Source organism: Enhydra lutris, unplaced genomic scaffold, assembly GCF_002288905.1.
Source record: "Enhydra lutris kenyoni isolate GAN:26980312 unplaced genomic scaffold, ASM228890v2 scaffoldscaffold27, whole genome shotgun sequence".
NCBI lineage: Eukaryota > Metazoa > Chordata > Mammalia > Carnivora > Mustelidae > Enhydra > Enhydra lutris.
This window is the reverse complement of record NW_019154111.1, coordinates 10,583,645-10,607,190: the sequence shown is the minus strand read 5'-3', so window position 1 is coordinate 10,607,190 and position 23,546 is coordinate 10,583,645. Positions and strand designations below refer to the sequence as shown.

Sequence of the window (23,546 nt, the reverse complement as noted above, 5' to 3'; positions counted from 1 at the left end):
GGTAAACTCTGGTGTAAGTCGTGACTCCTGCCAGAGACAGTGTGTCGAGGAAGCTATCTGGGCACAGTCAATGACCACAGCTCTGGCGAGAGCTGTGTACCCAGTCTGTGGGGTGGCAGAAGAGGGGAGTTGTGGCCAATGGAAGCCACCTGCTCTGTTCTCTGCGGCCCAGGCCACCCAGCACCAGGGTCTGACATGCCTCGGAGGAGACGGAAGCGAGTTTATGAATGACAGGAGGAAAAATAGGATGGGCGAAATTATTTTTTTAAAAGATTTTATTTATTTATTTGACAGACAGAGATCACAAGTAGGCAGAGAGGCAGGCAGAGAGAGAGGAGGGGAAGCAGGCTCCCCGCTGAGCAGAGAGCCTGATGCGGGGCTCGATCCCAGGACCCTGGAATCATGACCTGAGCCGAAGGCAGAGGCTTTAACCCACTGAGCCACCCAGGTGCCCCAGGATGGGCGAAATTTTTAAAAATAAAATGCAGACACCATTCTACTAGACCAGCATACTGAAGACAATAAAGAGGAAAACTTAAGATTTATTGAGCCCTCGTTTTATGCCAGGCACTGTGCTAAATACACTTTCTAGTTTACTCATTGTAACCACCCAGGTGGTGGGCACTTACAGGTGTTCCTGTTGAGAAACTGAAGGTATCCAGAGATTAAATAATTAGCCTAGGATCCTATAGGTAGAAAGTGGCAGAGCCAGAACCAAAAATGAGGGCTGGTGGTTCCAGCTGCCGCTCTGACCTTCCTTCAAATCATCCCGCAGGGAACCTGGTAAACTTCAGCACCCGCTTGGAATCCTTTCTAAGGAGGACATACCTATTTCTACGCTTGCTTCTCCAGTCCTTCTCTGTTGTGCATGACTTTAAATAAATATCCAGATAGCCTCCCCCTCAACCATTATGCGTTTCCTTGAAATGATGGCATTGTCTTTGAGTCAGTTTCAAATTCATGTCTCCATTGTCTATGCAAAATATCTGACATGCACTTAAGGGACTCGGATCAGATATAATTCTGCCATTCGTAATTTTTCCTTTTATGCTTGTATTGCATTTGGTAAAGTCCTGTGGCATCACTAATGCCAACTAGTCATCTTGAACAATGGCACAAATTAACATGCATCTATTTACTTTTGAAAATGTCTCATCAATATTCAAACTGAGAACACAGTTCGCTTAAGTATCTGATATTCCCAGCCTCTCTTTCAGCAGAACTCAAGCACCAGTCAATCAGTCTCACCGAACTGAGCCACTTCCATTCAGGTGCTATCCCTAGAGGGCAGGGGAGTGGGCTAGGGTGGTGGGAGTCAGTTTTCGTCCACACCTGCCCTAGCTAAGAGGAGATGGGAGCTGAGTGGTACCCGCAGAATTGAGAACCGTTTTGGGAAATACCCCAAGAGCTCTGGCCTTTAGACCAGAGTCCCCATGATACCCACCCAGGTGCACGAGGAGACTGTGTCCTTCAGGCTGCAGGCTGGAGTCTGCTCCCAGCTTAGGCCTCACAGAGACTCCCAGAACAGTGCGTTCCTTCTGCTCTTTTTGATTCTACACTGTGGCACCGCCTGGGCTGGGAGGGCATGCAGTGGGCACTTGCTAAGCACACATGGTGGGAAGAAGGACCTGGAAGGGGGCAGAGATGCAGCAGCCCTTGGCCCTGTTTTCCCATGCTGTTGGATTCCCCTCGCATGTTGCTAAGTGGAATATTATAGGTAGTTGTCCTTAAAATGGCACTTTGAGTGCCCCGACGGTCTCAGGATGCAGACACCGAGCGGAGAGGTGATGTGACTGTCAAGGCAATTGCCGGAGACACATGCTTAATGGAGATCAGGATTAGGAGCTGCAAAGGTGTTTCCCTAATCACCTGCCCTTTGCCTCTCCTAGTCCTCCTCCTGCACCACCCCCTCCCCCGTTCCCCTGTTGCCCTACCTCTATATACTAGCTCTTCCAGTGTTCAGAGATGAGGGCAAGGATGAGGCCTTCCCTGTCTGCCCTGGGAGACCTGATGAATGAGGAGCCAGAAGGGAATTCAGGTGCCCAGTCCGTGATAACCTCAAGTCCAGCTCAAACACACTAAAATTCCTTCCCTGCAGAGGAAGTAACAGAGGAAAACCCACTCAGCGCCACAGAGACTGCCCAGCTCTGTTAACTAGGGTGGACAGGCTCCTGGCTCTTCAGTCTCCCAGAGGGCAGCATCAGCAAGTAAAAAGGGAAAGCTCAGGCTTAGTATTGTCCAAGGGGCTTCCAAATGGACAGGGGGCATGTGTGACAGGCTGTCCTGGGGAGCTGGTGCCCAGAGCTGAACCGGCCTTCAGCTACTAAAGTGGGAATAATAATGATGATAATGAAGGAGAGAGCTCCCACAAGTTCCTGAAAGCCTACTTCATGCTAGGCCCTTTACATAGCTCACCTTTCGTCCTAAAAGCCCTGAAAGGTGGTCATTATCATTTGCATTGGACACATGAAGAAATCAAAGTGCCACCTGCATGAGAGATTTGGTCCGGGGGCAGGGCTGGTGAGTGTGCAAAGGGTCTGGATGGAAACCCAAGTTCATGGCCTATTCGGGACCACCCTGTGCGCTCCCTCCTACATACATTTTTGCCTTCGAGTCACCCCATCTGACAAATGTCAGGCCACTGTCATTTTCTCTCTTGGGGAGGTGACTGGACTCAATCACATTCAGGTGTTAGAGATTTTATGCCTACATGAGTGACCACTTGGAAACCTGTCTGTTGGAAAAGGAGGGGGCTCCCCTGCCTACTCTTTCTGTGGGGTGGGTTGACTGTGTCTGGGGCCTCATGTACCTCAAGAGGCTCAGGATAGATGTTGTAAGACAGCTCTTGTCCCAACCTCCACCAGGCTGGAATTAAGGCAGATTAAGCCAAGGCATATACGGGGCTACAGGGCAGTTCTGGGCTCCTACTGTCGCCCCCACCTCCCCATTCAGCCCTCAACCCTTAGCGAGCCCTTTTGCCTTCTCAGGCTCATTTTGGAGCCTAAGGAGTCAGGTGTATGTTTTCCACGGACAGGACCAGAAGATAAAGATTGTCTCTTGCCCCCACGGAGAGCTCTATGTCCCTCATGAGAAGAGGGGCTACAGAAAACATCACAGGAGGAAATGACTGAGTGTTCATTTGGCTCCCTGGCCACTGTGCTGTGTGACGCCGGCCAAGCCATTCACTGGGTTTCAGTTGGCTCCTCAGTCCTACAGGGAAAAGGCTGCAGTAGAGAGGTGTCCCCAACAAGCCTTGAAGGCTTTTCCAGTTCTGGGGTTTTGTGATGCTAGGGGGAAGCCAGGGTCCCAGCACCTGGGGAGTGTAGGAGGCTGGGTCCCTCCAGTACTGCGACAGTAAAATGGAGATGTTCTGCCTTACAGAGAAGGAAGTGAGAAGTGGGAGCATTTCAGTGAGGGCACGCTGGAACCTTTTGGATCAGCTCCAGACAAATGGGAAGGCTTCTATCTGAGTGACCTCCAGTGAAACACCGCAACAGCCTTCCTCTTTTTTTGAGTGTCTGAGACAGCTCTGTTTCCTGCCATTCACTCTTAGGGCCCTGCTTTGCGTTCCCTCTCCCAGGAGCTATCAGAATAGCCCGGTCTGGGTGCCAGGAGCAAACGTCCAAATGGGCTTCTCACAGTGTCAGCCATCCAGACACAAATGGCATCATATAGCCCTGTCCCCTGCAGGGGTGGGAAGAATGACACCAGATGGTCCTGTCACCTCAAACGGAACTGAGGAGAGGCTTGCCCTGGATCCAGAGCCCAGAGGACCAGAATCGTTCTCACAGGAGCCCAGCGGGGACAGAAACCATCTCCGCGGCTGAACTTATGTTAGATGAGGTCTGCAGATGCCTGAGATTGCCAGACTTCACATGGGCTGCCCTCAGAACACCCTGGGAGGCAGGCTGGGGATAGGAGGGACACTGAGGCACAAAGAAACAGTAATGGTCCCCCATCACACAGTGGGTCCCAGCAGAGGCTCCATACAGTTCGGGATCCCAGCCCCAAGTGGCGTGAACCTGGCTTGGACCACAGTACCACCTTCCCTTTGAACCGAACTTCCCCAGGCAAATGTCAACATGGTAAAAATCCCAGTCACAAAGGGCCCCTCTCACCAGTCCCATCCCAACAGGCGCACTGGACCAGCTCTGCTTCACAACCCCGAGCACGGAGCTTGAAAAGAAACATGAAGACCAAGGAAAGGAGTAGGTCACCAAGCCTCCTCTGTTTGTTCCTTTGTACACCTGTGCCACTCTGGGAAGACTTCTCTGACCACTGCTGAAAACGACAACTCTCTTGCTTTGACGAGGTCTTCAGACCCCACTTACTCTGCCCCATTTCCTTTCGTCCCAAAACATACTATGTGATTTATCCGGGATGATGGCTGCTTCTTTGCTGTGTCCTCTTGCGAAAACTGCAAGCCCCTACTTGACACATCTGTCCCTAGGGCCTAGGATAGCGAGCTCCTGGCCCCTGGCAGATGCTTAGGGAACCTATGTTCAGTGAATGAATGAATCAGGCCCGGGCAGTGGTTTACAAAGTAAGAAGGCCCTCGCTACTTGGCTGCTGGCTTATGCTGGAAGGAGCCAAGCAGAGCTGCCCCAGCTGGCCCTGCCTTCCGAGGAACTCCGAGCAGCAGGTGGACCTGCCTCCAGACCCACGTCCTCGGCCCCCACAGGTATCTTGTCCAGGATCACAGCTAGGACTGAGTGTCACTAGCTCTTGGGAGTGTCCCCTGGAAGACCCACTGTCACAGGAGTCAGTGAAACCAAGAACGCCATGAAGGATGGCTTTGGCCCAGACACAGCGCATGGGTATCTCCAGAGCAGAAGCGAGTGTTTGAGGTCTCTGGCTTTCAGGCAGGGGAGGGCAGCCGCGTGAAGTGGCCGAGATGCTGAATCTGCCACTTGCTCTGGGGCCTAGCGAGGAGACTAGCCTCGCGTGGGGGACAGCTGCTTCTTCCCTGGTGGGGAGCTGCTCCAGGGCCTCCGAGGACAGCCCAGCTCTGCCGCCTCATCTCCTCATTCATCTGCCTCACTGACATTTTTTCTCACTTCCCTCCCCTCGCTCTGGCAGGTTTTCATCACAGCAGCTGTGGTGTGTACTGACATTCCCTTGGGAGCGCGGGAGTCGTAGTAAATACACACCATGTACATACATGCAGGTCCGTACAGAGCAGGAAGGAGGCCGATGGGAGACATGTGGGCGGGGACAGACGCAGGAGGAGGTGTGTGTGTGCATGTGCACATGCACGTGCACACGTGAACACACACATGAATGCACAGAGAAACACAGATGCACACACAGAACATACATGCACACACACACACTCAGAAACACACACATGCACACACACACACACATGCATGCACACACACCCAGACACACACATGCACACACACAAACACACATGCACACACACAAACACACACATGCATGCAAACACACTCAGAAACACATACACATGCACACACAAAAACACACACATGCACACACAGAGAGAAGCATGCACACAAATGAACACACACGTGCACACACATATGAACGCACACACACACATGCACGGACGCATTCTATGGAGATATCCAGCTGTACACTCACTCCAACACACCGAGGAGAAGTGTGTATGGAAAGTGAAAGCCTCGCTGGGTGAGACATAAAGAGGAACTCGCATACTCCTAATAGAGGAAATAATATCCTGGGTTGGAATTATTCAATTTGTAAAAATCATAGTACGTTGGAGGTTCCCTCACTTCTATATGCCGAGCCAAGCTCTTTCCACAGGCATTATCTCATTTGGTCTTCATCAGTGCCCTAGGAGAGCGATACCATTTACTACATTCCCGTTTCACAGACCACAAACTGAGGTGTGGGGGATCTCTCCCAGGGCATCACCTATCACCATCCACTCCCCGTTCCAAGGCAGTCCTTCTGGATCCCCGGAAACACCGAGTATGCGTTTGCCTCCCGTGGCCTCTGAGCTAGCCGTTCCTTCTCCCTGGAGGAGGATTTGTTCCCAGTTGCCTCCTGCCACTTGGCCTTATCCTTCTTTCTGCTGAACGGTTCCCTTCTTGGGAGGCTTTCTCTGACACCCTTCTTGAAAAGAGCATCCTCCACCATGTTCCCGGCCACCACCTTATTCCCACAGAGTCTGTTAAGTTTATCATTGCATTCACCATCCCCTGACATTCAGCATTTGTTCATTGACTCATTCATGGTCTGAGTCTCTACCTAAAATATAAGCACTATCAGGCCAGGGATTTTGTCTATCTCATCCCCCACTGAATCTCCAGTATCTGGAGAGTGGCTGACTCACAGCAGGTGCTCAATATTTGTTCATATTGAATGAAGAAATATGGTACTGAGAGGGTTAGTAACTTGTCTGTGGTCACAGAGCCAGGAAATACATAACATTGGTATGCATACACATGTACACACACACACACACACACACACACACACCCCACTCCATTCTCTGACTCTACTAGTTACACCATCCTTACATTTTCCGACCCTCTAATCACATGACTGGCTCCCCTGACAACCAACAACCCCTCCCCTCTTCTTTAGGGGATTTCCAAAAGTCACCTAATTAACATAAATTCAGTGGTGGTTGGAAGGAGCTTATTACAAATAACAAGACACCCATTTCATTTTTTTGGCTCCTGAAGACTTCAGGAACTGAGGACAAAAGACCAAATATTATAAATAAAAGATTCTCCATTGCTCTCATCACTCAGGAAATTCCAAGGGTTCTGGTAGCCCAGTGGCAGAAATGGGCATGAAGACCAAATGTATGTTCTTCTTATAAGCCACAATATCACTATTAGGTATATATGACTGGCACATCCGATCTATAATAGTTCTATTTAAGAGACAGTTAAAGAAGGCTATTTAGGGTAAGTAGGTTTACTTAAATAAAAACATAGAGCAAAAAATAGTTCAGGACAGGGTAAACGTTATAGCAGGGATGAACAGATAACCAAAGTTTGAGAGATACTTCCTTTGCCTGAACGGTAGTCTCATAATTATATGTAAGTTTGAACTTGGGAATTAAGAAATGTGAAATGGAATTTGTATCAGTCCCTCTTTTCCAATTCTGGGTCCGTGATGACAATGGGACACAATCAATAATTTATTCATTCATTCATCAGATAATTATCAAAGGCCCCTTAAGTGAGATTTAGACGAAGAAGACATAGCTGCCCCCAAGTTGCTGACAGTCTGGTAGGCGAGAAAGACAAGAAGAGAAAGCCAGCCCTGGGTATGACCAAAGAGGTGTCTAAGCAGACGTCAGTAATCACTCATTGTAGATGGGGACAGCACAGCTCAATTTTGAAGGACAAGGCAAAATTCGCCAGATGAGAAAGGGAGGTGTCCTCCAGACAGAGCCCACATCACAGCTGAGCATACAGAGACTAACCGGTAGACTCTACCCAGCAAAGCATCCTGACCCAGCATGTCTGACACCAACCCACCAGCTGACAGTGGCGGGAATATCCCTAGTGCATTTACCGAGCTGCCCTTGGCCCCAGCTCTACTTGGTATGCTCAGCCAACAAGGCAGCCTGTGGGTTCTTGATTGGCTTTCCACTGGGACTGAATCCCTGCTCCTGGCCCACCTCAGTCTTGACCTGAACTGTTAAGCTCCATACCTGAGAGGTCACCCAGAATCTTGATACCACCACCTGCCTGATTTCAAATATGGTCAATGTCCAGACATCTTGTTGCAATGTCATGAGAACAAGAGCCTCCATTTACCAAGCCCTTACTCCGTGCCAGGCTTGGTTCATGCCTGTTACATGTGCTATGTCGTTTGATCCTTGGGACACTATGGGATGTTATTATTACTTCTATGCAGCAGTTGAGAACCTTAAATCTTAAAGAGGTTAAGGAACTTGCCTGAGATCATGCTTAGTACATGGTTTAGCTAAGGTTCATGCTGGGACATTCTGACACCAAAGCCTGTGCACTTAACCGTTGTGCTGTACTGCCGCTCCCCACAGAGAATGGGCAAACCCACTGGAGACCAGTGTTGGGCCAGCTGTCAGGGGCCTTGGGACTTTATTTTTGATGGCAGGCTGCCCTCCATCTCAGTGAAGAGCAGCCGCAGAGAGGATGAATGCCCTGACCCCATCCATTCCTGCCTTCCTTTCTTTTCCTACAATCCAGAGCTCCCATCATGCCTCATTCTCCAAGCTTGGGTAGGTACTGACCATGGACCTCTCTCGGGCAAGCAGAATTAGGAGGACAAGGAGCTCAGAATCCCATCTCTGTTATCAGAGGGGGCTCCCCATGGCTTATATTTTCCATCTTTGGAAGTTCTTAGATAAAGTTCCAGGTTGAGAGATCCTGGTTTTCAGGTAAGGTAAGAAATCCTAAAATAGGTCATGCTTTGTGGAGGCAATGGGTCTTCTCCAAAGGAGTCATTCTACCGAGGAAAGCTAACTTCCCCTCCATGTCTAGAGCCTCAAAAGTAGGCAGGGAGTGGGGAGTGTGGGCTCCATTGAGAAAGTGCAAGAAAGGAGAGCAAAGGAGCTGCCTCAGACACTATCCTGGCTCCTGGGGTCAAATGTTCCTCTGTCAGCCCCACATCGGGCAATCCCCAAGCCAGGGCAGCCTCAATGAAGGCACCACAATGGGTCCCAGTGTGGCTGGGTGGGGAGTCCCACACCAAGAGAAGATGTCATCATGCTCTTAGGGAGGGTGGGGCTGCTGTGGGCTGCCAACGCATAATACACAAGCCCTGGGGGCGGTATAATGTGGTATTCATCTCCTTCCCTATGCAGAGAGGGGACAGGCGGAACAATCCAGACTCTGTCGGCAAGGTCCTCTGGGGAGTTCAGGCCTCGCTAATGAAGATGAATAAGAGATGGGATCTGCCCCTCATGGCTGCTGCCTGTGTCACATACATATTTATGGACTGGAGGGACAGCTCCTGGGAATGACCCACCCCACACAGAGAGGAGAGGGGGAAGGCATGGCGGTGCTAATCCACTCTTGAGATGGGCGTGTCTTGCCAAGGCGGAACACTCTGGGCTGTGAAATTAGGGCACTCCAAGACATACTCTTAAATATGTGGAATTTTCAAGGTGATATGTATACCTTTGCCTGCTGTAGACGCTGGTCTACAGCGTCTGAGTCCTGGTCTAGGCCAAGGACCCTTGAAGAACTTAGTACTCAGCTGAGTTCCAGAAACAAGCCCAACTTTGCTACTTCCTACTCAGTATCAGTTAACAGTAATCCCTGCACCCTCTTGTTCTGCCCGGCTTGGCCTCATGGAATTTGCCAGAACTTCGTGCTAGAGTTATAGGTACATACAAAGGTTCAGAACACATGCTGTATCACCTCATTTCACGAACAGAGACCCGTGTTTGGACTATCCATCCATTTGGAACTATTCTATGATGTTCCCTCAACTAAGATGTTTGGGCAACAAATCCTTGCCCATCATAGACCTCCAGGGTCTAAGAGGGTGACCTTGGTAGGAGATGATACTTTCTGTAGGGAAATCTGGATAAAAAAATTGGGCATTTGTACCATGTTTCTTCAAAAGACAGTAAATGCTGGCCTTGAATCTATACTCACCCATCACTTTGAAGTTAGTGGATTTGTTCTAGACTCCCAGATGTTTTGATATTTTAAATGTTTTATTCCCCCTTTCAGTGCACTCAACCTCAGTCCCCAGGCAATATAACCAAAAAGATACACATTGAGCCAAATAAATCCAATGCCCTCTGTGCAGCTGGCCTCCTGTAGGTTTCTACTGAGCCACAGGCTAGTACTTAGCATAAGACAAATGTCTAACAGAGCCCAAGAGCCTTACCTGCCTTTCTGACATGATGTAGAGCTGCTCGTGGTCCTTGGAGAAGGCCATATCCCGGAGGACTGGGCCGGGCTCTACCACCTGCACCGTCTCATACTGGAGTGCGTTGCCCCTGGGCCCATCCACCCGTATCTGCGGAGAAGAGGGAGAGAAGAGATGATATGAGTTCAGATCCTATACTGCCCACAGTTCAGCTTCAGCCCAGAGACCCTCCCAACAGCTAAGGAAGAGGCAGCAAGCTCTGCCTCCATGATGCCGAGCCCGGGCACTGAATAGAAGCCCCCCAGGGGCCTCCTGCTGGGAAAGGCAGAGAGAATGGAAGGCAGAAGACCAAACCAGGCTCCACAAAGTCTTCAGAGAAGAGGATGGGGTTGGTACTGGGGAGCAGAGGCTGGGGATTAAGTGAACCATGGGTAACTGAAGCTGCTTCAGATCAGAGGGCCATCGTGTAACAGAAAGGCAATATTATTTGCTAGGTTTGTTTTCAGAAAATAAGTGGGTGTAAGAATGTAGGCTGATTCTTTGAGATGGCTACCCAGTTATCATTGCCACACCTTTGAGGGGGAACCAGGCAAGGAGCCAATCCCAGAAGTTTCACACTGGTGGGCTCATTCTGGCCATTAACTATCAGCTTCTGCTTCAGCCTCAGGAGTAGATGTAGGTCTTCAAACCTCCTGGAGGTTCTATTCATGTCCCCAGGGAAGGGGACGTGAGCATTCCAGGAAAATGCATGTTGGGCATGAGTCATCTCCAAACTTCCGAGAACACTTAGCAGAGTAGATCACCCCTGGTTCATTCGCGGGCCTTCCTAGAACTGTTTAGACAACGTGGAGACAACCAGGAGAGACTTTTGCCCATACCCCCCATAGTGGAGGACCAATTCTAGAAAGATGGGGGTTTCTCAATGCTGCGTGGTGCTCAGTTGACCTGGGGTGCTGGTTCAGGTCTCTAGAATCAGAATCATTACAAGTCTGGGCTCATAGATTCGACACAATCACTTCCCAGTACTTATAATGCCACCCACTGAAGTCAGAACCAAATATCTGGAGGGACACAGGGAGAGGCAATAGCTAGGGGATCACCAAACTTGATTAGACGCCCCTTGTATAAGACTCTGTGAGGTACCCGTGGTGTAATTTTAGAGGTTTCAGTAATGAAACTAAAGAAAAAAGTTATATTCTATATATTCCCATTATGCACTTACTTGTAATTTTTACTATTTAATTTTTAACCCCTCATGGTATCAAGGAGAAGAGAAGTTATTCAGAGAAAATAAATTACAGAAGGGACACCACATTAATGCCAACGGATGACATCAATTCATCTGAAAAGTCTGCTGCCTCTCGTTTCTGTTGAATTCACTGAACTCCGACACTAGGTTATTTTGCAGTTTGTGTGTTTGCTTTTAGGTTTGTTCCAGGCTCTGTTTGTTTTCCTCTAAAGCACGACTTTTAAGCCCTTCCTAGATGTCAGGCACTAAGAAATGGTTTTGCATGTAATTCCTTATTGGTGTAACCCTCTAAGTCCTGTGGGGTTAGTGGTCATTTGTCCTGACGTGCATGGTCTCTCCAGCATCTGTTCCACCCTCTGCCACCTTAGAGGCAAGACTGGACCCACCCCCTGCTTCCCTGGGGGCGGGCGGTGCTCCATGATGGGCACGAGCAATTCAGTTTCATCTCACTCTGTTGCCGCAATGATTAAAGAAAACAGGCCCAAGTCAATCAACATATGTACCCAGGGCAAAGCAGGGACAGACAGTGTTTTGTGATCAGGGAAGAGAGATTGCTCCTCACCCTCAGCACATCAAAGAAACAGCTGACTCCAAGAGCTGCTGGCAGCCCTTTTGTCATAAAGAGGAGAGCTGAAGCCAGGAAAGGTTTACATACAAAGACAAAGAACTAGTCTTTGGTGATGTCCCTGAGTCACTGAATCAAAATGATCCCACAGCCTGCCCTCCGTCAGGACTTTCTAGTTACTCAAGTTATTTCCTTATTGTTAAAAGAATAAAAAGGCATTTTTGCAACATCAAAAGTCTTAACTGCTGTACTGATACAAACAACGAGGAAAATGAGACAGAGGTGCAGTAAACAATTAGCCTGAGCTATAAAAGTTGGGGACAGAATTTGGATTCAGTTCGACTCCAAAGTCCACGCTTTTCCTTACGACCCCATTACATGAGACCTTGTTCCTTGGTGGGTTTCACGTTCATTCACTGGGGCGTGCCACCTAGATAAAGGCAGGGGGCTGAGGTCAGTGTCTGTCTCTGGTCTATACGATGCCAGAGGCTTTTGCCAGTCATTCCTGATTTTGACGCTGAAATACTCGAGCTTGACAAATATTTATTTTAAGAACGAAGAAATAAATGAACGCAGCTAAAGCTTCCTTTTGCTGATTTCTCATGAAGCTCATGAAAACAGAACAAACAAAAAACTAATAAAGGCATAGAAAGAGAATACTTTTAGCTCTGAAAATCAAAATGCTTCTGATTCCAATAGCCCACCTGCTTCTGTGCCCATCCCCATGCCACCAGATGACCATCCTGGCCAGGCCCTTCCTTCATCTGAATGAAATGAGAGTTCATGCAAAACCCATTGGGATTACTACCCAAGTCTGCGTGGTGATGGCCTTAGCCCCCAGCCCAGTCAGGCTGCACCCCAGCTGTGAGTCACCTCTGGAGAGTGACAAGAGTGACACTGAGCACTCTGGCTGGTCTCCAGCCCCTCCAGGCTGCCGGCAGGATCAGGATCCCCCAAGGAATTCTGATGGATATGCGTCCCAGGTGGTGCCCATCGTCTGATCCCCAGGGGAAACTGGATTCAGTGCCTTATCAACCTTCTTTATCACTGGGCCCCAGCTCCCTGCTCTTTAGCACAAGGCGATGTGGTGGATGTCGGTGGACATCAGAGGAAACCAGATGAGTGGGGGTGGGGACAGAGGGATGGACCAGGGAACACCTAGGGCAAGTTTTCACGGGCCTTCCCCAGGGAGGCAGGATAGGGTTATTGTACCCCCTTCCACACTCAGTCTAGGTGGGAAATCAGTCATTGCAAAGGCAGGGTTCCCTCTCCCCATACCCCTGCCCCGTCCTCAACTTATTTCAGAAAACAGAAAGGAAAGCATCCATTTCACCCATCCGCTGAAAGAATCTTACAAAGATCTTGACTAAAAGGAGCTTGTGGTAGGACTGGCTAAATGATGGACGATCACAAAATTTAGGCAGAATGATCCAGCTGCTGGCTGCTTTGGCCTCACATAAAAGATAGCAACAAGAACTGCTAATAGCGGAGTGACTACCGTGGGTCAGGTCTCGTGCTGGCGTTCTATACCTACCAGCTTCCCATTTAAACTACCTAACTCTGCTCAGTAAGTACTAATATTATCCCACTTACAGTTGAAGCACAGAGAGGTTTAATAACTTGCTCAGGGTCACACAGCTAGTGAATGGCATGGCCTCAACCCTTTCCAAGGTCTGACCGATTCTGTCCATGCCTCCGTGTGTTTATGTACTACACCAGTGCCTGTTGAATCAAGTTTCGTTTGGTTGTATAAACCCGCATCACTTCAAGAAGGGGAAGTCATTGATGTTAAGCCAACATCACCGTAGGAGAGTGGGAGGAACCCTGTCTGCACCTGCTACCGTTCTTGTGGGAGAGAATCATGCATATGAATGAAGATGCGGCTGCTGTAAATTTTCCAATAACGATCCCTTATATTTTTGCTTGTTACCCTGTACAGCATTCTTAAATAACGTCGTCCCATCGGATGGTTTTAAGATATTTATGATACTGACAACTAGCATCATTGTTCTCATTTCCCTGATGAAGAAACTGGAGAGGAGGGGGGCGCGCGCTGTTCTGGGTCTTGCCCAAAGTTTAGTGGTAAACCGAGGATAGTCAGGACTAGAATTCAGGTCTCCTGGTTCCTAGCTTGGTGCCTACCTCTTAGCCATTTAGATTTTTCCAAAAGCCTTTGACAAGGTTCTACATGAAAAGGCATTTAAAAATAATGAGTCACTGTGGGACTTTGGGCAGTCTGACCATGGAGAAGGAACCAGCTTAGAGACAGAAAAAGACACGTTTCAGCATGGAGGAGTGGAGCTGGGGGCATTTCCCTAGCACTGGTGTTAGGACTTGTTTTATTTAATGTTTTGTGTAAGTGGTCTGGAGGAGGGAGCAAGAAAGTATGCAGATGATTCTGAGCTCTTTGGGCTGGCAAGAAGGCCAATGGTAGATATGAATTACAGAAGGGTGATGCATTCTCAGGGAGCACTGGGGAGGGGAACTGCACAGGGGCAAAAAAGCTAGGACTGCGCATCTCAGCACAGCACCCAGGACATGGCCAGTGCTCACCAAGTTGTTACAGACAGGTGTGGGTAGGGGTGTGGCGAAAAGGGAACTCTTGCACACTGTTGGTAAAAATGTAAATTGGTATAGTCCCTATGGATAACAATATGGAGGAGCCTCAAAAATTAAAAATAGACCTACTTTATGATCTAGCAGTCCTACTCCTAGGTATTTACCCAAAGGAAACAAAATCAGTACTTCCAAGAGATGACTACATCCCATGCTCATAGCAGCATTATTTATAATAGCCAAGATATGGAAAGTATCTAAGTATCCATTGATGGATGAAAGGACAAGGAAAGGGTAATACACACACACACACACACACACACACACACACATGTGAATACATGTAAACACATATATGTTATATATGTATATATACAAAACATATATATGTTTATATTTTAAATATATAAAATAAAGCCTTAAAAAAAGAAAGAAATCCTGCCATTTTGGACAACATGGGTGAACTTAGGGAATACTATGCTATGTGAAATCAGCCTGACACAGAGAGGCAAATACTGCATGACCTCACTTATATGTGGAATCTAAAATAGTCAGACTCTTAGAAACAAAGACTAGAATGGTGGTTGCAGGGACTTGGGGTTGGGGAAAATGGGGAGATGTTGGTCAAGTGATACAAACCTTCAGTTACAAGACAAGTAAGTTCTGAAAACCTAACACAGAGCAATGTGACTAGAGTTAGTAATACTGACCTGTGTATTTGAAATTCGCTAAGAAGGTAGGTCGTAAGTGATCTTGTCACACCCACAAGGAAAATGGTAGCTATGTGAAGTGATGGATATACTAATTAGCTTGATTGCATCAATTATGTCATAAGACATACATATATCACGTTGCATACCTTAAACATAGACAATTTTTATTTGTCACTTATGCCTTGAGAAAGATGGGGAAAGATGAGTAGTTACTACCTAAGTGGTCAACTCCCTATGGGAAAACCCAGCCACATTCTACCAATGGGACCACGGCCCTGAGCTGATCTAGGTGAGACCAAGGACTTACTCAAAGTGAGAGGCAGGACCAAGAAAGAAGTGCTCAGGCAATCACTCACGGCTCCCCATACTCCACTGCAGCCTGAATGGCCAGCAACATGTCAAGCAGTGTTCAAATGGGATTTCAGGGGAAAACAGACAAACAGAAGTCATTCTCTTGGCCAAGTTAACTTGAATGCAGAATATCATGTTCAGTCCACCCTGATAAAGTAGAAACATAATCCAGATGCCTGCACCTGGAGAACAGCCTAGGAAAGATGCCTCAGGCCACAAAGGCATAGTTGAGATCAAAGGAGACGTGTTGGCCAGTGGCCCTGGTTCAGTCACCAACACAGGGGCCACCCTGAAGCTGCTGAGGTGACAGTAAGAAGCCATGAGATTTATTACTGTACACATCAGGACAAACAAGATTTATTATTTTATGCAACGCAGATGATAGTTGTGGATCACCTAAGCAGTGAGAAAGGATGAAAATAGAAGTTGATTTTTAAGGTAGAAAATGTAAAGAAGCTACTAATGTAAATTTAGGTGTTTAGAAGATGTTATTCTCTGAGGCTAACACCAAGGAGAACATCACATCCTGACCCCACATGTCCCTTGAAAGAGGGACACTCCACGTTCATTCATCGTCCAGAGGGCATTCATGGAATGCCATGGTGTTCTAGGCTCAAAGCTATCTTCTGGAGGAGAAAGTTGGGTCTTTGTCCTGTCTTCCAAGGAAGCCTGTCCTCTGAAGGGCTCAGACACCACACAAATAAGGCCAAGTGGAAAATGCTACAGTTAAGTGTGTTCATGGCCTTTGTTCCCTCTTCCCAGGAAATCTGGCCACTGACTGGAGTGTAACCAGGAATTTTCAGCCTAGCCCCAAGTGAGGCTCGAGGGAGCATGCGAGCCATACGACAAAAGAGCTACAAACATGGCGCCTCCAACTCTGAGAGGGTTGGAGACAAAATCTCTTGAGTCCAATAGGAAGATTGATCTAGAATAGTGAAATTAGTGGTACAAACATTTTTTAAGGACATACCCATATTGGCCAAGGGAGGTAAGAGAGGGAGAGATCTGTTTGTCTTCATGCGGCCCTGTCCTGAGGAGACTAGGTGTAATTATTTCTCTGTGGCTGGGTGTGGCATCCCTTCAGGTCTCACCTAGGATTTGATGGAATATTCTTCTAACCAGCACCAGACAACAGCAATGCAACGCCCATCACAAATGTGGGCCACATGTGACATTTAGCATTTCCCACTAGTGGTTACATGATAAAAGAAACAGGTAAAACTGATTAATTACAATTAATTTTAATCATCTATTTTATCTAGCACAATGTACCCCGAGTATTATTACGTTCGCATGTACGCAGTACAAAAAATTGTCAGTGAGATATTTTACATTCGTTTCCTCACACTAAATCTTCGAGACCTGATATGTATGTATTTTAGACTTACAGCAACCCTTAATATGGACCAGACACATTTCAGGGGCTTAATAGCCACATGTGGCCCATGGCTGTCCTATGGGATGGCACAATTCTAGATCACTGTCTGTCATCCCTGTGTTCTGATCTGTGCTCGCCAAGCGATCTTGCCGATAATTTGGCTGCCAACTATCCTTCTAGGGGTGCTCTCAGTTGAGATCCTTCTCACTCCATTCCCCGGCTGACACCCTTGTGTCTCCCAGGACCTTCGATTTATAACATGATGCATGTGTCCCAGTGTCTTCACTTTTCTGGAGCTCGCAAGCTCTAAACTCCAACCAGCTGTGTGGTCCCTGTCAGCCTGAGCAAGTTATAACGTGCATCTGTGTGGGCTGGGTTCTGCTCTAGCCTAGCACCCGGCGAGCTTGTTTGATGTACCCCTGCCTTCTCTTTCCACTTTCTCAGTCTGCAGGCAATCTGGGCACACCTCTTGGATGCCAGGTACGCCCTATACCCCGGGAGGGGTGGTGGTGGTGGCAGTGGAGAACACTTAAGAACAGCTGAGAGAGAACCAAGCGGTCCGAAGAGATGCTACAGGGGCATAGCCCCAGAGGCTCCGCGCCGTACAGGCAAGACCGCTGGGGGCGAAGCACGACCTGGATGGTGTGGGCTCTCAGGGGCCTGGGGGCACAGCTGACTGCCAATCGCGGGGGCGAATTTCAATATTTAACAAGCAGAGAGTTGTTCACAATAGCCAAACACGCAAGCAATCTAAACATCTGTTGACAGCTGAATAAAGAAAATGTGATCTATACATCACGTAGCTCTAGTGTGTATATATCTATAACACACATATACGTCCATGCACACAAACAAGAGACTGTTAATTAATAAAAAAAAAAAAAAAAAGAAGGGAATCTTGCCATTTGTAACACTGCAGGTGAATCTGGTGGGCATCATGATAAGTGAAACAAGCCAGATACAGGAAGACACATATTGCATGACCCCACTTCTATGTGGAATCTGAAATAGACTCAGAAGCCGAGTGAGGAACGGAGGTTACCAGGGGCTGGGAGGAAGGGGGCATGGGGAGATGGTGGCCAAGTGGTATCAAGTGTCAGTTTTATGGGGTACATAAATTCTAAAGATCTAATATACAGCGATGTGATCACAGTGTACACTTGAAGTTGGCTAAAAGGTTGGTCTTAGGTGTTTCCATAATGTAGATGTAATATATAGATCACAACATCCCATCGAGTCCTACACCTTAAATATATCCCAAATTCATCTGTCAGATAGACTTCAGTAAAGACGAGCAAGGCGACAGTGGGCGAGACCACACCAGGACGAAACGACCGGACATCCGTTGTGCCTGGACCGCGCAGGGCCCTCCATCGCAGTGTCTAGCATGCACAGCGCCATTCCCTGAGGAGGCCTACCCGGGACAGGCACGTGCGCTCCCCGGGGCATACACGGGCACCCCCCCACCCCCAAGCCTGCCCCTCCCGCACCATCTGCAGCCCAGGCTATTCCCGGGCAGCGCGGCCCCCTTCCCCTCTAGCCTGTCCACCTCTCTTCATCCCTGGCACGGTGAGTGTCGGCGCTGCCAGGCAGAGCGCTATTAAAACATCAGCAGGGTGGCCTCCACAAAGGTCAGCCATCCGGGGAGCTCCTGACAGCTGCTTGTTTGTTTACTGGAACATTATCGGGGCCGGGCTGTTGATTTACGTCCATTGAAGGACTGAACAATAAATACAGGCTCCCAGTAGCCGGCAGATGCTCACACTAGACCGTTCTAGCTGCCTTCTTGCTTGGAATAATCTCCCTAATGAGCAAACAGTGCCATTCATCTTTAAAGATGCAGGCAAGCCCCGGTATCCCCCCTTTCCTCTTTCCTTTCACATCCTCCCCCAGATTTCCTGGTCCAGGTCTCCCCTGTCAGATTTCTGGGCTGTGCCCAGCTCGGAGGAGGAGGAGAGGTCAGGGTCGCATCTGGCAGGCCTGGGACTGGAGCCTCAACTGGAAAAGCAGGGAGGGACCGATGTCCCCGGGACACTCTGGATTCTCCACAGAGACCCTCAAAAGCCCAAACGCAGAGGCCAGTGGAAACCCACCTGGTGACGTGGGTGGCCCCAAGGCCAGGCCATCTTCACGAACCGGGGTGGGTGGCGGGCAGGGCTTGTGGAGATGGACGCCCCACCTTCAGGCTGAGCCAGAGTTAGGCCTGTTTCCCTTTCAGGCAACTCTCCAGAGTTTCCAGAACCTTAAGGGGCTCCTGTGCAAGGACATGCACACGGGGGTCAGTTTGCAAAATGGAGCCCCCGCTGGGGCAGGCAGGGTGTACACAAGAGGGAGCAGGCGACGGGCCCAAGGAGGGAGGGGAGGGATTCAGGCTCTGCTCGTCTCAAGAGCCCTGAGTACACAACTTTGGCTCTCTTAGGGGTCCTGGCTCTCTGTCCTGGCCTTGATCTGTCTCCCACTGAGGCAGAAAGAGCAGGGAGGACCCTTGGTGGGAACTGAGTGGCCAGGATCTGCTTTCCTGGGACACTGTAGGGCCGTGGTGTCTCTCAGGTGGAAAAATCACGGAACTTTTGGATCTTACTTATGCAGTTTATTCAGCTGGTCCCCCAAGACTCTAAGTGACATAACCCGGTCACTGTCACTCAGCATCTTGCCACACAGGCTGAACAGGGGGTGAAAAAGAGGAACACGGCCTCGAGTGCCAGCATCAGGGACATGGGAAGCGCTCCTTTGTTGAATGAATGAGTGAATGAATGACCTGTGAAGCTCACTCTTGGCCCGAGTTGCCAGAGTTGGAACCGTTAGAGACACACACACACACATGTGCACACACACGTTCTCTGTCTCTGCAGATGAGGCCATGTCTCAACTCCCACATGGCCTCTAGAAGCTTCCCTTTAGAAGTCTGACACAAGGTGACACAGGGCAGGTGTATGGAGGAGGAGGGACTGGGAACAGTGTGTGGGGACACCAGCATCGCATCTGAGTACTGTGGTGATTTGCTGGTTGTGCAGTTCAAGCTCTCTAGGGAAAGGAGCTCCTACCATGTCTCCATATCCCTGGGGAAAGGCTGCCTGGTTGGTAGGACAGTGAACAAGGGAACCTCCAAGTTCCGGCCACCCTCAGGGGCTGCAAGTTTATCCTCTGTCAAGGGCAGCACCCTGGGCCCCAGGCACTCACTTACTGTCAGTATTCCTCTGACCCCTGAAGACAGAATTTCACTCATAACTTGACGCTCCCCTGGAATGTCACTTTCTTTTTTCTTCCTTCTTTCCTTCCTTTCTCCCTCCCTCTCTTTCTTTCTTCCTTTCTTCCTAGATTTTATTTATTTATTTGACAGAGAGAGACACAGCAAGAGAGGAAACACAAGCACGGGGAGTGGGAGAGGGAGAAGCAGGCTTCCCACAGAGTAGGGAGCCTGATGTGGGGCTTCATCCCAGGACTCTGGGATCATGACCTGCACTGCAGGCAGATGCTTAACGACTGAGCCACCCAGGCATCCCCTGGAATGTCACTTTCATTCTAAAATCACCCCCTGCCTCACTGGCACGTCCATCTCCTTTCCCGGTTCCATTTTTCTTTCTTCCATGGCACTTGTCAGTTTCTCACATGCTATGTGATTTATTCATTTATTACAATATTGTTGGGCTCCCCTGCAAAAAGGTTAATGCCACAAGAGTGGACATCCTTATCTTTCGTGTTCAGTGGTGCATCCCAAACCCCTGAGCCATGCCACATAGTAGGTACTCGATCGATACTGGTTGGACAAATGAATGGATGGAAATGTTCACACTAGTCATCAACATCTTAATTTGTCTTAATTTGTCCTCCCGATGCAGAGCTCCCTTATTGCACAGCAAGGAACCCAAACTGTTGGGGGGTGTTCTCCCCGGGAGATTCAGCAGTGGGAGATGAGCTGAGACTGTCCAGCCCAGTCTCACCAGAGTGGCCTCGAAGACATGTGGCAGCCCCTCCTCCCAGCTCCAATTCCCAGGGCTCTGGATGTGGGCTTACACCCTGCTTCTGTGTTCACACTGCTTAGGCTGCCCCCGAATAGCACAATGAGGGCGCTTTGTTTTGATTTCCTGATTCTAGCCAGGAGGAAAAGGATGTGAAGGGAACGGCAAGAGTGTAAACAGTAATTAATTAGATAAGCCCTGCGTGTGTGGATCCCGCGCTGTGTTACCAAACACTGTTGGGAAAAATGGGTCCCTTTGGGTCTCTCACTGCACACCCATGAAACTGAGTGATGATCTCTGGGTTGCCATTAGGACATGTCACCTTGCACTGCTCCACACCGAGGGATCAGGAACAAGGGTCTCCACGCTCCCACCCCACGGGTTTGGGTACCAACACAGAAAGCAAGATACAACTCGAGGAGAGAAAGATGTTGAAGAAGTAAGAAGGGAAGTCAATAGGATTGATATGAAGGAAGTGCCAGAAGACGGTTCAAACCAGCATATCTCAAACCCTAAATATTTAAAACCAGCCTTTTGTGTTGCCCCCCCTTGCAAAGAGACCTGGGAAGGCATAGAACGTGTAAGTTACATACAGGTTGGAAACCTTGGTGGGTCAGCTGGATTGTGGTCCCAGAGTCACCACGTATTTGAGTAGCCTGCACCCCCAAAGCCTCGGTTGCCATTTCCCACATGCCTCTGGCCACAAGCAAGCCTGGACAGACTGCACCCACTCCTAGAAAAACAAGCCGGCATGAATAGTTGCTTCACCGTCTGCCACGAGCTGCGCCGTGTGGTTCACACGTATCGGCTGGTACCGGTGCTTGGCAGACAGACCAGGCTCATCCACATTACAAAAGACCAGAGTCCTCTGGCTCCTGAGATGTGGTGTACAAGCCGAAGAGCCTGGGTGTGGGGAGCCCAGGAGCAGATGGTGGGAATCCCACCTCTGCCACGTACGAACTCTGTGGCCGGAGATAATCTGCCAAACTTTATCACTTTCCATCGGATACTGTTATTCTTATGATGGGAGTCTGATCATGTTCCAAACATGTAGAATACTTAACATTGAGAAAGGGTAACAGTGAAGTTTCCATGAATGTTAATTGCTAGGGAGGCAATGCACATGAATCGGCCCCCGTGATTCCCGCTCATTCCCGCTGGGAGCAGCAACCGCGTGTGCCAAAGAGAGATTAGGCCCATGGATGGGGTTCCCAGCATCCGACGAGGTCAGCGAGGGGTTGGAAAGAGAAGAGGACCCATGACTCCCCTCTGGGCCACCTGAAGCAGATGAGAAAGTGGGCATTGCTGGACAGAGGGCAGGGACCTGGGTAGAGAAGTGTCTGTGCCCACAGATGGAATGTTCGGACAGGCATTCCACCAACGTAGGTGCAGACACCTTCCCCTGGCTGCCCTGAAGCTGGAGGAATCATCCAGGAAACCTTGAGTCTGGCTCTGCTGGGATGTGATTCAGAAAGCCAGAGACTTTATGGAGAAAGAAGCAGCTTCATGGTCTGGGTAAGCCACAGGAGGGAAGTGGAGTACCACAGCCTGGCCTCACAGCAGGAGAGGCGTCTCTGAGCGTGATCAAGGGCTGGAGGCAGAGTCAGAGCTGGCAGGATGCTGGGAGGCAAGGACAGTTTCCTAGAGATGAAGCCGGGCCTTCCATGGCATCAGGGGCAGAGTTCTGAACCCAGGACCAGTCAGTACTCCTGATTCTTCATCCACATTCCTCCCTGCCCCTTCTATGACTCAGACAAGTCACTCTCTTCCCTGTCCTCCCACACAGTCTCTGCGCTCTGTGTACCCCCTTGCCAAATAGGGGGCTATCTCCTCTCTTCTACCCACCCCCCAACTGTTGCAGTCACAAAGGGGTTAATGAACATGGTACATCATGACAGCAAGGGGCTGATGTGTGGTCAGCAGTTCTCTCCTGCTGGAAACCTAGTTCCTCTGGAGTGGGATCCAGCAGATGCTTAATGCAGCTGTACCAGAACGAGGAGAAACCCCTGTCCAGCTGGGGCACCCAGGGAGAACGGAAGCAGAGCAAAGACAGGAGATGGATGGACTCTCGCATGAGCTGTGGCAGGGTCTTCAGCATCTTCAGGAGTCCTAACCAGCCAGGTCCTAGCTCAGAGGGTGGATGCTTCCAGCACAGGGCTCAGCACAGAGTAGAGACTCAAGCATCAAGAAGACTGTATGAAGGGAGTAGGCTTTGTCCAGTTTTTTCCCAGCTCAGAGGCAGCCCCCCACCCCCCTTCACACCTCCTGGCTACGTCATCATCCTTACCCTGGACCATCCTCTTTATGTTCTGCCTTTGGCACCCTAGAGCAGAGCCCAAGCCTCCGCCTCCAGGCCTCCCCTCAGATCCTTCCTGACTCCAGGAACACCATGTCATCCTCCACACTGCCTGGCAACCACCTGACGCTGCCCCTTCTGCTGCCTCCTGTCTCAGCATGTGCGAAATCTATCCCGAATGGCCCCCAGGCTTCCAGTGTGTTCAGTTCAGCCATGAGTGTCAGTGTCTTGAGGGCAGGTCCGTGGCATCGGGCCTAATTAAACATGGGGCCGTGTAGCCAGCCGGGCTCGCATCCTGCCTCTGCCTCTTAACGTAGGTGACCTCAGGCAGAACTTCAGGATTTACCGAATTATCCTCAGCTGAAATATCGGAGTCAGAATCCCAAGCTCCCGGTGGCCCGCAGGGTGTGATTGGACGGATTGGGAAGCGCTCTTACGGAAGTGCCTGGTACGCAGACGGTAGTGAACACACAGGACTGCGGGCTGTGGCTAGTTAGTATGTGGTTGTGCTCAGTCGGTATGAAGACGAGACAATGTGTCCATGAAGCTGATGTTGCACGGCACAGACGCACAGGGAGGCCCCCAACGGCTATGTGAAACACCAGGGTTGCTTATTAGATGTTTGGTAAGTTAACAAAAGGATGCAGGGGCTCTAATCACAATGGGAAA

At 49.5% G+C, this 23,546-nt stretch overlaps 1 protein-coding gene across 5 annotated transcripts in view; it reads right to left on the bottom strand.

Moving 5' to 3' along the window:
- The window catches only part of LOC111151968 (plexin A4), a 352,303-nt gene that overhangs the window by 138,948 nt on the left and 189,809 nt on the right, over nucleotides 1-23,546 (bottom strand). For 3 of the 5 annotated variants that reach the window (XM_022510220.1, XM_022510216.1, XM_022510217.1), the window contains exon 3: nucleotides 9,829-9,960. In XM_022510220.1, the coding sequence (XP_022365928.1) occupies nucleotides 9,829-9,960 (132 nt within the window). The remainder of the gene's footprint in view (nucleotides 1-9,828; nucleotides 9,961-23,546) is intronic. The other 2 variants (XM_022510218.1, XM_022510219.1) reach the window with 2 other exon arrangements.